The 14585-nt window shown below is 39.8% G+C and overlaps 1 protein-coding gene across 6 annotated transcripts in view; it reads left to right on the top strand.

The window, feature by feature from the left end:
* Window positions 1-8536: 8536 nt before the first annotated feature.
* Window positions 8537-14585, top strand: part of LOC108717815 (adhesion G-protein coupled receptor G6) — a 104913-nt gene continuing 98864 nt past the window's right edge. For 2 of the 6 annotated variants that reach the window (XM_041564405.1, XM_041564404.1), the window contains exon 1: window positions 8538-9313. In XM_041564405.1, the coding sequence (XP_041420339.1) occupies window positions 9312-9313 (2 nt within the window). In that variant the 5' untranslated portion in view covers window positions 8538-9311. Of the gene's footprint in view, window positions 9314-14585 lie in introns of all 6 variants that reach the window. The other 4 variants (XM_018265175.2, XM_018265174.2, XM_041564407.1 and 1 more) reach the window with 3 other exon arrangements.

The raw sequence follows: 14585 nt of genomic DNA, 5'->3' as shown, positions 1-14585 counted from the left end.
TGGTTCTGATTGCACTTAAGCCCTTCATTATCCAGTACCCACAAATATCCAGTCTGTGAGTTGGATACAGCTGCAAAATAAATACATACAATATCTGCTGGATTAGCAGGCCATTGTTTTGCATTCCTTACCATATGAGATGCATGCATTTCAATGTATTCGCCAAACTTTGAAATCCTTTGGGTGTCATTACTCATACAAACCAGGCATAAAAACAGAGCAATAACATGTGTATATCTGGAAATATTTTAATTTTGTTGTCATGACATCTGCAAATATGACTCCTTAGTGTATGTTCTGTATTGTATCCTGTTAAAGCAAAATAACATAATTGAAAATTCTTCAGCTGCAACCCTAAAAAGTTTTTTTTATACATGCCTTCAACCCCCATGGGTTTGGTGGATATGGATTTTGCTAAGCCTAATGTTTTGCCTGTTAATTATAAAATGTCTGTGATTTATGATATTCCATGCATTAAACAATTCAAGCAGTGAAACTGAATTTACTTTCATTTTGCAACTGCCTGGTTCTTCACAGCAACTTTGAGTTGAGGAGAAGACAGATGACAAATACATGGTGCTTGGCTTCAATCTTACCCAAAAGTACTGCTATGTTTTGTTTAAAAGCTACGAATGAGTGGTGGGTAAGACATAACAGAAAGGATATGGTTAGCCAATCACAGTGCAGCCTTCACGCAAAAAAATAATAAACAGCACTTCTTTGTCAGGTTTATGCAGCTTCTGATTGGCTGCCATCCTAGAGACCAAAGTTTGGAGAACCATAACCACAAATTTTTGCAAAGAACGGCTAATAGCATATGGGTCATTTTCCGATCCACTGCCTTTTGGTCCTTATAGGCAGTGCCCACACAACAAAACACACTTTAGTATTTCCAAAATCCACTCTGTGTGTATGTGTGCGATAATAGGCTTATCCCATGCCTGTCAGGGCACACATATTATATACGAGGTGCGGAAACATATCATCAGTCATCATTCTCTAAATGTTTGTTGTCCATGAATTTGTGTGATTTGTTATGTGCATTCATGTTTGAATTCAAATTTGTTGATTAAGCTACTGCTTAAATGAATCGACTTATTAAATAAATCACTTTGCATTCAACTTTACACAAGAATTAATCTAGACAATTGTTTTAAAAGCCTTTCTTCAACACTTTGGGGCAGATGTATCAAGGGTCGAATTTTGAGGGGTTAAATCCCTCGAAATTCGACTGGGGAATAGAGTCGAATAGGCAATTCGGGCGAATTTGTGCGCTGGCGAATAGTCGAATGGGCGAATATTCGCCAGGCGAATAGGTGCACGATCGAATATTCGCTCGAAGGATTTTCATTCGATTGAATGCCTTTTCATTCTATCAAAAACTTGGAAAACAAGCCTATGGGACTTTCCCATAGGCTTTTAAAGCAATTCGGTAGGTTTTAGGTGGCGAAGTAGGCAGTCGAAGTATTTTTAAAAGAGACAGTACTTTGACTATCGAATGGGCAAATAGTCGCAGCGTTTTTGCGCTCGATCCAGTACTTTGACTATCGAATGGGCGCTCGATCTATTCGAATCATTCTACTCAGGCGAATTTACGCCAATTCGATAGTCGAGGAGCACAAAAAACTACTTGAAATTCGAGCTTTTTTCCCTCATTCACCCGAGCTTGGTGAATGGGCCCCTTTGTATCAACGTCAATCTCATTCTGAATGAAACAGTACTTTTGATTTTGTACTCCTATTTAGACTTCAGACAAGGGCTAAACACAAGTTTGAGTCTGAAAGGGCAACAGATAAATGGATTAGATTCCAAAATACATTTCAGGCCTCATTTCCTCTAAACCTTTCTCAAACACAACTCAGCATTTCATTACAATGTATATGTATTGTACTTTAATGTTCCTCTACAAATGAGTCTCTTCTTTATGTAAGAGTTTATATTGCCAATGCATCCCTTAGTAAAAGTATTTAGCAGAAGTGTTTATTGAAATAAAGATTACCTTTCAGTAACAGACGTTTTCTACATAAACTTGATTCATATTTTCAAACAATACTTGGGATTATTGGAGGCAGACATAGAGGCAGTAAACATTTAACACATCACACATGGATTTTCTTTCAAATTATCTTACCAACTAGCCCATGAATCAAACAGCTAGTTGTTGTATGATTTGGACGTACACATGCATAGTCCGTCTACAGTGATCCCATTAATAACACAATCAGAAGCAGAAGGGAGGCTCTTAGATTTCCATGTGTGCGACTCGAGTGACCCAGCAAACAGGAACAATCAGTATTTCGTAAGGAGACAAACTGCTTGTGATCCCAATAAGGGACATGTATGGAAACCATAAATCTCAAGATTAAACTTAGTTGGAACACACATTTAATTACAACAGCTTACTAAAATCAGATGTGTTTGCTTTGCTTTTTTTTTTATATTAAACTCTAAATGTTACAAGAATCCACATGGGCTATGTTTTATTTGTAAATGTGTTCCATTGTTTGACATACCATAAAATATTGTTTAATTTCCTATCTGGTTGCAGCAATATCTTTACACAGATATAAAATGGCAAAGCAGCAAATTAGGGCTAAAACGTTACCTGCGGCTGTCAAATTGCACAGATAAAAGATTTGCCCAGTGCTAATAAGCAATTAGCTACACATTTGTTTTACAGAGTGTGTAAAAGATCCCTATGCAAAACATTTGTACTGACTGAATAACACACATAAGAGAACGCACACTGTAAATCACACACAAAGTGCATATATGTGAATTTGGGCATCATTCTGATTAACTCCAACATTAACACCTATGTACTCTCAGTCTAGCGGCAGGACAGCAATTTGCAAAGCATTCAATAATACTGAAATTTTGGGGGTAAAAACAAATGGTAATGCATTGATTACAGCGCTTTTGAAGCCAGTTGTGCACAATATTCTGCAAGACCCCCTTCCATTGCTTGGTGCACCAGCCCCCATTCTGTACTGCTACTTTGCTTAGGACCTCTTGGGTTCTATTGCGGCCAGTCCTAGTGCATTTGCACTACCTCTCCCCAGTAGTTCTGCCACTTTTTTCAGTTGTGATCTTATACCCTCCTAAAATACGTCCATTTTTAGTATTTTACATGAAATACTGCAGAAAGCTGTGGCAACACAATCCCTTTTAAAGCAATGCTGTCCAATAAAAATGAACAAACTCTAAAAAGCCAGGAACACGCTCATGGAAGAGTATTTCCTGTTCTTTTATTCATACCCTTGTTAATGGAAGCACTAAACACATGTCAAAGTTCCAACACTCGGACAGCACCATGTCGGCCCTTCTCATGTTGACCTATCAACTCTCCTACTTATTCTTGGGGACACAGCAATAGGTGTGTTCAGGGGTTTAGCTGCAACAGGGCATGCCATGAAGATGCAGAGAGCAGAGATTTATGGAAGGATTACATGCCATATAAAGAAGTTTCAATATTTCACACCATCTCTATAGAATCACAAATAAAATAACTTCATGCTGTTTAAAAGTGCTATTATTGAACGGGAATTATATCATTATCTAAACTGTGAAATGAGGGGAATATCTCATCCTTTAGTAATGTTCTGGCTTCTATATCAAATCCATATGTTATACAAAGAAAAAAATAATTGGCCAGCATATTGCTTTGTGTGTCTATCTATTACTGGGGCTGTCGAAGGCACTGAAAACATTCTTTGTCTGTCTGACTTCCCCACCCAGCATGTCAAGAGGATAAGAATGTTCTATGGAAGGGGAAGATCTGCTGCGCAGACTCACAGAAAGTGAGATACAGTATGACACACCTCATTACAAAGTATGTCAAAGTTCAGCAAAGCATGCAAGAAGCATGATTTTCTAAGTATGTCTGAAAATGCATGCACCTGAGGCAGGAGAATCCTAGCATACAGTTGTCAAAATATAACATGGTTGTTGCAAAGGAAAACACTATGCAAAGAATAAAAATATCACATTGTGTGTTTGCATGGGAAATCCACGACACACTACATGAGTACAGGTATGGGACCTGTTATCCAGAATGCTCGGGACCTGGGGTTTTCGGGATAACAGATTTTTCAGTAATTTGGGTCTTCATGCCTTATGTCTACTAGAAATTCATTTAAACATTAAATAAACCCAATAGGCTGATTTTGCTTCCAAAAATAATTAATTATATCTTAGTTGGGATCAAGTACAAGCTACTGTTTTATTATTACAGAGAAAAAGGAAATCATTTTTAGAAATTTGGATTATTTGGATAAAATGGATTCTATGGGAGACAGCCATTCCGTAATTCGGAGCTTTCTGGATATCAGGTTTCTGGATACGGGATCCTATACCTGTACTGTCTAAATGACATGCAAGTTAAGGGATGAGTAGGGAGCATGGGGATGCATTTGTGCCTCTGGCAGACCCTCAGACAGCTCTGTATTTCTTAGGGATCTGTGGATATGTGCAATTTAATCATATGCAGTGCAGGGTGATGTACAGAATACTTGGTGGATTGCATCTATCTCTGCACTTTGCCCTTTGTGCTGAGCTTAAAGAGATTGCTCACCTTTGCGGTAGCTTTTAGTATGTTATAGTTATTATAATGTTCAATTCCTAGCAACTTTGCAATTGGTCTTCATTATTTATTTTTTATAGTTTATGCGTAAATTTGCCTTCTTCTTCTGACTCTTTACAGCTTTCAAATGGGGGTCACTGACCCCATATAAAAAACAAATGTTCTGTAAGGCTACACATTTATTTTTATTATTACTTTTTAATACTTCTCTTTCTATTCAGGCCCTCTCCTATTCATATTCCAGTCTCTTATTTGAAACAATGTATGGTTACCAGGGTAATTTGGACTGAAATTGCTGAAACTGCAAACAGGAGAGCTGCAGAATATAAAGCTAAATAATTCGGAAACTACAAATAATAAAAATGAACTAATTGCAAATTGTCTTAAATATATGACCCCTATTACCTCTCGAGTGACACAACAACAATAGGATCAATTATCAAAATAGGTGATAGATATGTGACAATGGTATCCTTTTATGTAGGTATATAGCAAGCAATGGTGCACTCTGTTGACTCTACTACCTGGGTGCCAGCATAAGTTATATACAATAAAAAGAAGCTTGCAGCACAAAAAAAGGTTTATTTAGCCTTTATGTAGGTAGGTAGGGTAGGACAGTGCTTCAGGGTCATTGCATTTATAAACTAGATAAACAAAACCTACCATTGGTATTCTTTCAAGTGGACAATTTGCATGTAAATTAAGTACTTAACTGCATTTAAGAGCATTTGCAAGCTGCCAAATGCATCTGTTTTACCCATAATTCAATGTTCTTTCCCAGATGTTTAGCAGACAGCTGCAAAGTACTGTGTATCATATTGGTAAATCACAACAAGTTGCCTCAATGCTTTTTATAACAATGTGAGTGGGAATGCTGTAGTGTCATTGTAACTGAAGGCAGTATTTGTGTATCCCTTTCTGCACTGCTGGTTCTTGAAACAACGTAGCAAAAGGCAGCCTATCATAATTCTTTACAGGTCTGTTAGTAAGCTGCTACATTGTTTCAAAAGTCACAACCATCACAGCTGAAAATATAAAGTGACAGATTCTGTATAAAACTTTAAAGCGGCTGATGTCGTTAACATATATTGGAAAGTTACTTAGACTTAGTTAGTAATCTCTTTCAGTAGGCAAAATGTTATTTTTGGGGTTATATTTATTACAAGTACAGGGCACAGAGTTTGTCTGCTCTGTGCTTTACACCTTGCACGCGTTTCATCAAAGCAAGGTTATTATTGGTGCCAGGTACTAACTGCTGTAAGCACAAGCACTTTTGTGAATAGCATCTATATGCCCACAATTTTGCACATATTGGCATTTTGCACTTTCTCTAAATAATGCAGGGTATGTGTAAATATTACATCCTGGGAGGTTACAGATATATAGCAAAGCTAATTCTAAACACTTTGGGGGTTATTTATCTAAGTTAGAAATCCGAGCAACTCCGATTGCCCGAATAGACCTTAATTTATGAAGAAAAAAGCCCGAAAAAATAGGGTCGGTCAAACTTCAGAGCTTTCCCGAAAACTCTGAATTGTTTGTGGTTTCTGCGCAAAAAACAATGAAATCTACGAAAAAATTGTAGTTTTCTGACTGTTTTGCACAGAAACTGCAAACTCATCGGATATCGGGAAGGACATCAGAGCAGACACTGGGACCTTCCCCATTGACTTATACAGGACCTCGAGAGCTTTTAGATGTTGGGGTTTCGGATTCTGAGTATTCAGCCGAACCCTCGAATCCTTTGAGAAAGATTCAGCCGAATACCGCATATGCAATTAGGGATGGGAAGGGGAAAAAATTTTACTTCCTTGTTTTGTGATGAAAAGTCACACAATTTCCCTCCCCATTCCTAATTTAGGATTCGGCTTTGGTTCTGCTGGGCAGAAGGATTTGGACGAATCCGAATCCTGCTGAAAAAGGCCGAATCCCGAACCGAATCCTGGATTCAGTGCATACCTATTAATAAATCTCCAAAAATGTTTTGTTTTGTTTTTTTCATCTGAAAACCACAAATTATTTGAGGTTAGGATATTTGGACCTTGATAAATAACTCCCTTTAACTAGATTGCTGGTCAAATATTGCCTAGCTATGGACCAAACCTGTGATATTGAGGTCAGTCGCTGAAATCTGAGCATCGTATTGGACATGAATATGTATATACAAATAGAAAAAGGAAAGCAATTTACTGCAGAAGTGGCCAGAGTTGTAAGAGTACATAGAGTTAACTGTTTCTGGCTTTTGGGAAATATACAGATGAAAGGGCATGAGATAACTCATAAATGCTTTAAAATCATTTCAGATCACTGATACTGGCCATGATTCAATAGCTCATGACATCAATCTCTCATGATCTCTAATAACGTTAGCTGCAAACACATGGTTTAGTCCAGAAAAGCTTTCAACCAGTTTTAAAATGTGTACCTATAAAACAAGGTATTCTAAATTCTGTGAATTCTAGCAACTACAACCACAGCCACAGACTGTGGGCTTAACTTATTTTCTAGTTAGCATTCTGGCAAATAGAGCCTTTGTTAATCAGATGTTACCCTTGTGCCTCTTTGCTTTCGGAACAGTTAACCTCAGAGTCTGTAGGAATTCTCCTATTATTGGCAATCTCTCACTAATACACAGTGATTACTCTATTTACCTCTGTTCCTCTGCAAAGTAGGGCAGATATAGTTGACCATAACTAAGGGTAGCTGGGACACAAAAAACTTTTAAAGTCATTGAAGAGATGTAAGTAACCCCCAACTCAAACAAGTCAAGAGCTACATACATTATAACTGTGACATCAATATGTCGAATAAGATATTTGAAAAGGGCCATTGGTCAAAAATGACAATATGTTGGGTATTGTAATATATACGTATTAACAAATGTGACAACATGGATTAAACTGTGCTGGTTCTCTTATCTCCACTACAGTGAGCGTAACATTTTGTGGCACAGTACATGGCTCCGCCCCTTTTAAGTCATGTCAACTAGTGATGTGCGGGCCAACCCGAGGCCCGCGGGACCCGCAGGTCGGGCGGGTTCTGGCCGACCTCTGGACAAAATGTGTGGGTCGCGGGCGGGTGCTGGTCGAGCGCTTCTCCTGCTCTCCCCGGCCTTGACCTAGTACTGCCGGCTTCCGGCGCCGGAATTGATAGACTTCCGCCTGCCCCGCCCCTTTTGTGATGTCACTGTGGGGCGGGCACGGGTCTATAAATAAAGGGGAGCAGCGGGCCCAGGTCAGATGCGGGTAGGGAGCGGACGGGTTAGGGTTGGGTGAGGGTCCAGAAATTCTCGACCCGCACATCACTAATGTCCACCCCCTGTTTACATCATGGCCCACCCCCTTTTGTTTCTGCCCCCACCAGCCGGTAAAAATTTTAGGAAAAGGTGGCAACCCTAGTTGTGGGGAGGGGGCGGCAAAAGGAAGGCCACCTCAGGCGGCAAATTGGCCAGGATCGCCCCTGGTACTGGGTTTCGTATAGTAATCGGAAGAATTTGTGGTTTTCGGGCTATAATCCGAAAAATGTCAGATGTCATATCTGAAAAAAATTGTATGATTCAGATTTTTTTTTTTTTACAATTTTATTGTGTCTATTCCCACAGCATTTTTCAAATTCATTTATTGCTTAATTAAGTAAAAACGTGGATGGGAGTTTGGTCGAAAGAGAAATTTTCGGACTTTAGTAAATGACCCCCTGAAAGTTACATTTAAACAAGCCCTTTTAGAGAAATGTAAGTGAATGTGCAATAATTGGCCCAACTTGCGCATTGTCCATTGGGATGGATATAAATAAAACTCACAAAACTGATTTTTAAATTGAGCAGAACTTTATTAGACACTTGAGTTAAATAACTGTTTATGGAGAGGTAAAAAAGGAGTTGGAGAGTGAACACCTCTAAATAAGTAGCTGTTGCTTTTGCCTGCGAAACCAGACAGATGGGAGGCAATGATTTCAGTTTTTCCCCTGTGTGTGATGCAGGGGTTACAGGGCAGGGTGGGGCACGGCTGCAGCAGCGCTAGGGAAAGTTTCAGCCGAGCCCCGGGAGGCAGAGAGAGAGGGAGGCAGCGGCTGTGCATTAGGCAGGACACAGTCCCAGCTGTCACAAGTAGTGAGAGGAACTCAGGGGTCAGAACTTATTGTGTTCTATAGGGGGGAAGTGGAAGTGGTGTGAATGGAAAGGGCAGGTAAATAAGCTTGAGGACACTGAGGTGAAATGGCAGAAAGTTCATTTGCTGAAAGGTAAGGGGCGAGGGAACTGTCACAGGCTGCGCTGGAATGAACCTGCCTCGCTCTCTTATGATAACAAAGTGTCTGAGAGTCAGAGGAGCGTCTGATTGGTTCAGGGCAGGGCATTAAGCAGCGTTGGGACCCAGAGAAAGAAAGAGTCGCTCAGGGAGCAGAGCTCAGTTATGTGTCTCACAGCAGCGCCCTGATCTCAGCCTTGACAGGAGCAGGTTGTGAGTCACATGTGAAAGTGAAGTTCAGCCTGGAACAAGGAGTGACTGACACTGAGGCCATTACCTGGCGCAGAGGCAACGGGCACTTAGCTGCTCTTCTGTGGACAATCCGTCACCCCAAGGATCTATTTCTACAACCGGCCACGTGGGCGGCTGGATACATCGGCCAACTTCATCCATCGGATTAAAGCGCAAGCTGCGGGGTTTTCACCCTAGACAGGAGAATGTGCCCAATGTTGCGGAGTAAATGAGGCGCGCACTGGAATGACAACATGTAAGTACAAGAACTGGAGAATAGGGGGTCGGTGAGGGGGGGGGGGGTCGTATAGAGTTTTACAGGCGCAAAAAAGTGAAGAAAAATCAGAATAAACCTTTGGAATCAGAGAAAGGAATGTGGACATTGGAACAAGCTTCTTCTATATCCTCCTCATACCTTCCCTTAACCTGTGCAAATGTGCAATACTATTTATTTCTCTTGTCTGATACCCACAGTGCACCAGGGCTGCTACAGATGAGTTTTCTGCTTTCTGTCAGACCATTATTTACTGCCACTTTGGCTACTTTCCTGCTCTGCCGCCATTATTTTACATTTATGGGATCAGATCAGCTTTAGGTCCATGATACAAATTTATTCAGACTAAACCAATTCTGAAACAGCTTTCTTTCTATATATATATATAAATAGCACGTTAGCATCGGTGGCACTGGTTCCACGATAAATCCTGCTGCGTTTTCCCTTGCTCTTTATTTACCACAGGTTTTCCCACTAAGCAAATACCCCTGAGGCAGGGACCAGAGAAGGGAGGAGGATTTGCAAAAGTGCAGAAATGGTGCGTGTCCTTGAAAACCAAGGCAAGACCCAGCAATTCAGTTGCGCTGACCCCCTGTATAAAGCTGGCCATAGACGCACAGATCCTATCGTACGAATCAAGGATTCGTACGATTTTCGGATCGTGTGTGGACAGTGCCGACATCTTTCGTCCGGCGGAAATCAGTCGTTTGGTCAACCGGACATGTTTGATTTTGACCCGACCAATCCCGCCGGAGCCCATTTCACATCGTAATCAGATTGTTCGGCCAGAACGTTCAGATTACCCCCGATATAGCCATGCTCGTTAATGGTATATCGGGTAAAGATCCGCTCGTTTAGCGATGTCACTGAGGAGAGAGAGAGAGGGAGAGGTCTCTTCTCTATTCCTGTGGTGAGTGGAAAATCAGTAAGGGAGTTATGTAAAACAACATGTCAGACTACTTTCACTCGGAAAATGTGGCTGGGGGGGTTGCACAACCTGAGGGAATCTGTATAACCCAAGTCCTACTTAACATGGGGCAGAAGAAGTGAGGGATTCCATGAAAACCTCATGGTTTAGTGGGGGAAAGCTATATGACTTTTATTCATTTATTAAGCTGGGGTAAGCAGGTGTTTACTTGCTGTGTCGCTCTCCTGTAATAAAACACATGCAAGGAATCAGCTTGAAGATGGAGAATCAAAACTGGCAAAAATCCCTATAAAGTAAGGCACTGTTCTCCTTTTGATAAAGATGAGAGAAGTCTGACTACTTGGGTTGGATCCTTTGATAAATATGAAGTGCAGTCAAGGGCTTTGCTTTAACGTAAAATCATTTATGAAAAAAGTGTACTGCCAGGACAGTGACAGTGGCATATAACAGTCATTTTCCCCTCCATCCACCCTTATGTTGGCCCACTACTTGCCATTTTTATGATTCCAGCTGCCTTTCTTCTTTACACATGTATGCTGTGTAATGGGGGCGCTGCACTGTGATCTGGCAATAGTTCTGGCAAAGCAAGATAATGCTAAACAATCACAGTGCAGTGAATGTGCTCTAGGTGGTATGATGAATTCACCCCTTTTCCTCATTTTGTTGTTTGATCCAGTTATTAAAATAGATTTAATTGGGATGTTTAGCGTTTGATTTACACAATATAATTAACACTGCCTAGTGTTTATTGTGACAGCAAGCATGTTTAAGGCTGTTGATCAATACAGTACAAACTTTAGCTTCAAGTATGTACCAGCCTTGCACACTGTTTTTTGAAAGAGTTTTTTCTCATTCCTTTAGGCGTATTTGCTCTAGGGTTTTTGTGATTGTTGGGTGATGCTTGAGCCATTCCAGTGTTGATTTGTCAATTGATTTTGGGATAATTAACCTACTAAAAGATGATCATTCTCTCCTGATTACTTGTGTAGCAGACTAAAACCAGTTAATTTGCAGTATTGTTACCTATATTTGCACTATAATTTCTTCCTTCTATTTAATAAGATGCCCAGTTTCTGCTGTTGAAAAGTATACCAAGAGTATAACCAAACCATGTACTTGCTGAGACCTCAGTAAAAGTTAGGGTCTATGTGCTGAGCTGAGCATTCACATGCATTTTACACTGCAGTCTAGTGATGGGTGAAATTGTCCTGTTTCGCTGAAAAATTAGCGAATTTCCTGCGAAATGGCGAAAAATTTGTGAAACACATTGAAGTCAATGGGCGTCAAAATTATTGTGACACACGTCAATGTCGACGCCAGTGACAGTTTTTGTATGCGCACCTATTTTGTCCAAATGCATATTAAAGTCAATGGGTGTCCGAATAGTTTTGATGCATGACAATTTTTATGCGCACGCCCAAATTTTTTTGACACGGTGGATGTTTCACTGGCGAATTTTCGCAGCAGTTTCTCAAATGTATTCGCCAGCAGCAAAACGCGCAAATTCGTGCCTGATGAATTTATTCGCCCATCACTTTTCATAATCTATTTTATTTGCAATGGAAAAAAATCTTCAAGAACTAACCCCATAGGCATATGGCAGAGTGTTGAAATAATCCAGGTAATTATTGTGGATCCAGTAGTAACCGTAGTGTGTATCTAACACATGGCTTCAATTACTGCCAGGAAACACAGATGGCACATATGGAGACGATTATCTCTCCCATGGGCAATACCTTCTGATACAGTATCTTAGGCTTATAATGGCAAGTGACCATTGATGAAAAGTTCTATCAACAAAATGCAAGTAATCAGCTCAGTGAGCAATCAGAATGCCTAGTGATCAGTAAGCCTTACTGACTTTAATCTGTTATATCAGCAATCAAATTCTGTCTGAAAAATATAATTTTGTTGCACTTTCCCTTTCATTTTGCCCACACTTGCCAAATATAATATTTTCCAGCCTTATTAGCAAAATGTACAGTTGATATTGGGAACTCAAACCTATATGACAACATTTGCTTAGTGTATTTTTTATTTTTTTGACAGCCTGCATTCCTCTGTTAAAATATGCCCTGATTGCAACATTATCTTACCTGAACTTGGCACCAAAACAATGTGACAGGTACTGCCTGTCCAGGTGGGAAGCACATGCACATGGTGAGAACATGCGGATTGTACCTAGTTCAGAATCAAACTTAAGACCCCCCTGGTGCTGCTAGACTGATTTTCTAACTACCGTAAGTTAAGGCAGTGTAAAGATCAATTAGTGCATCACTATTGAGCGAACAATAGTATATAAAATATACAATTAAAGACATATTAGTTGACTAATAAAAAATATTGAAAGCAACACTTAATTTCCACAACATTAGTGGAGCAAGTTTAACTCATTTGCGTATTTTCAGGCTGAAAAACACCTATACGGGCACAAGCAGGCATTTCCCATTTAAAGGGATGGTTCACCTTCATGTTAACTTTTAGTATGTTATAGAATGGCCAATTCTAAGCAAATTTCTAAGGTCTTCATTGTTTATTTTGTATAGTTTTTGAATTATTTGCCTGTTGCTTCTGACTAATGCTCTGTAAGGCTACACATTTATTGCTACTTTTGATTACTCATCTTTCTATTCAGTCGATCTTCTATTCATATTCCAATCTTTTAAGGATTCATATTCGGTTCGACCAGGCACATGGATTCTGCCAAATCCGAATCCTGCTGAAAAAGGCAGAATCCTGGCAGAATACGTAACCAAATCCTGTATTCGGTGCATTCCTAATTCAAATCAATGCATGGTTGCTAGGATCTTTCCATAATTTGGATCTTCGCTTGCTTATCAACTTGTTTATTAATGACCTGGAGGTGGGAATTGAAAGTACTGTTTCTATTTTTGCAGATGATACTAAATTATGCAGAGCTATAGGTTCCATGCAGGATGCTGCCACTTTGCAGAGTGATTTGTCTACATTGGAAAACTGGGCAGCAAACTGGAAAATGAGGTTCAATGTTGATAAATGCAAGGTTATGCACTTTGGCAAAAATAATATAAATGCAAGTTATACACTAAATGGCAGTGTGTTGGGAGTTTCCTTAAATGAGAAGGATCTAGGGGTCTTTGTAGATAACACGTTGTCTAATTCTGGGCAGTGTCATTCTGTGGCTACTAAAGCAAATAAAGTTCTGTCTTGCATAAAAAAGGGCATTAACTCAAGGGATGAAAACATAATTATGCCTCTTTATAGGTCCCTGGTAAGGCCTCATCTGGAGTATGCAGTGCAGTTTTGGACTCCAGTCCTTAAGAGGGATATAAATGAGCTTGAGAGAGTGCAGAGATGTGCAACTAAATTGGTTAGAGGGACGGAAGACTTAAATTATGAGGGTAGACTGTCAAGGTTGGGGTTGTTTTCTCTGGAAAAAAGCCGCTTGCGAGGGGACATGATTACACTTTACAAGTACATTAGAGGACATTATAGACAAATGGCAGGGGACCTTTTTACCCATAAAGAGGATCACCGTACCAGAGGCCACCCCTTTAGACTAGAAGAAAAGAACTTTCATTTGAAGCAACGTAGGTGGTTCTTCACAGTCAGGACAGTGAGGTTATGGAATGCACTGCCGGGTGATGTTGTGATGCTGATTCAGTTAATGCCTTTAAGAATGGCTTGGATGATTTTTTGGACAGACATAATATCAAAGGCTATTGTGATACTAAGCTCTATAGTTAGTATAGATATGGGTATATAGAATTTAATTAAAAGTAGGGAGGGATGTATGTATGGATGCTGGGTTTTCATTTGGAGGGGTGGAACTTGATGGACTTTGTCTTTTTTCAACCCAAGTTAACTATGTAACTATGTAACATACCTTAAATCTACTTAGTTGGGTTCAAGTACAAGGCACTGTTTTATTACAGGTATGGGATCCATTATCCGGAAACTCATTATCATACCTCCCAACTGTCCCGTTTTCAGCGGGACAGTCACACTTTTGACAGCTCAACCCACAGTCTGGCATTTGTACTGAAAAGTCCTGACTTTCTCTGCACTGAACAGCCAGAAAAAGATACAAAGTTTTTAACTTAATTGGATTATGGCAGAGAGCCCAGAACAATTTTGAGATAAGCAAATAAGTTATTGTAACAATTTAGATAAGGAGGTCCCTTGGGAAAAGTTAGACTTACAGCTTAAAGGGCAATTCATCAACTGTACTAACTTTAAAAAAACTACAGAAATATTTTCAAACTTTCATAATCTGCCAAATTTTGTAAAATGAACATGGTAATTAGGGGGCGTGACCACAAAAACGGGCAGGGTCAAAACATTTCA

The sequence above is a fragment of the Xenopus laevis genome, chromosome 5S, assembly GCF_017654675.1.
Source record: "Xenopus laevis strain J_2021 chromosome 5S, Xenopus_laevis_v10.1, whole genome shotgun sequence".
Lineage (NCBI taxonomy): Eukaryota > Metazoa > Chordata > Amphibia > Anura > Pipidae > Xenopus > Xenopus laevis.
This window is presented reverse-complemented; position numbering and strand designations above follow the sequence as displayed.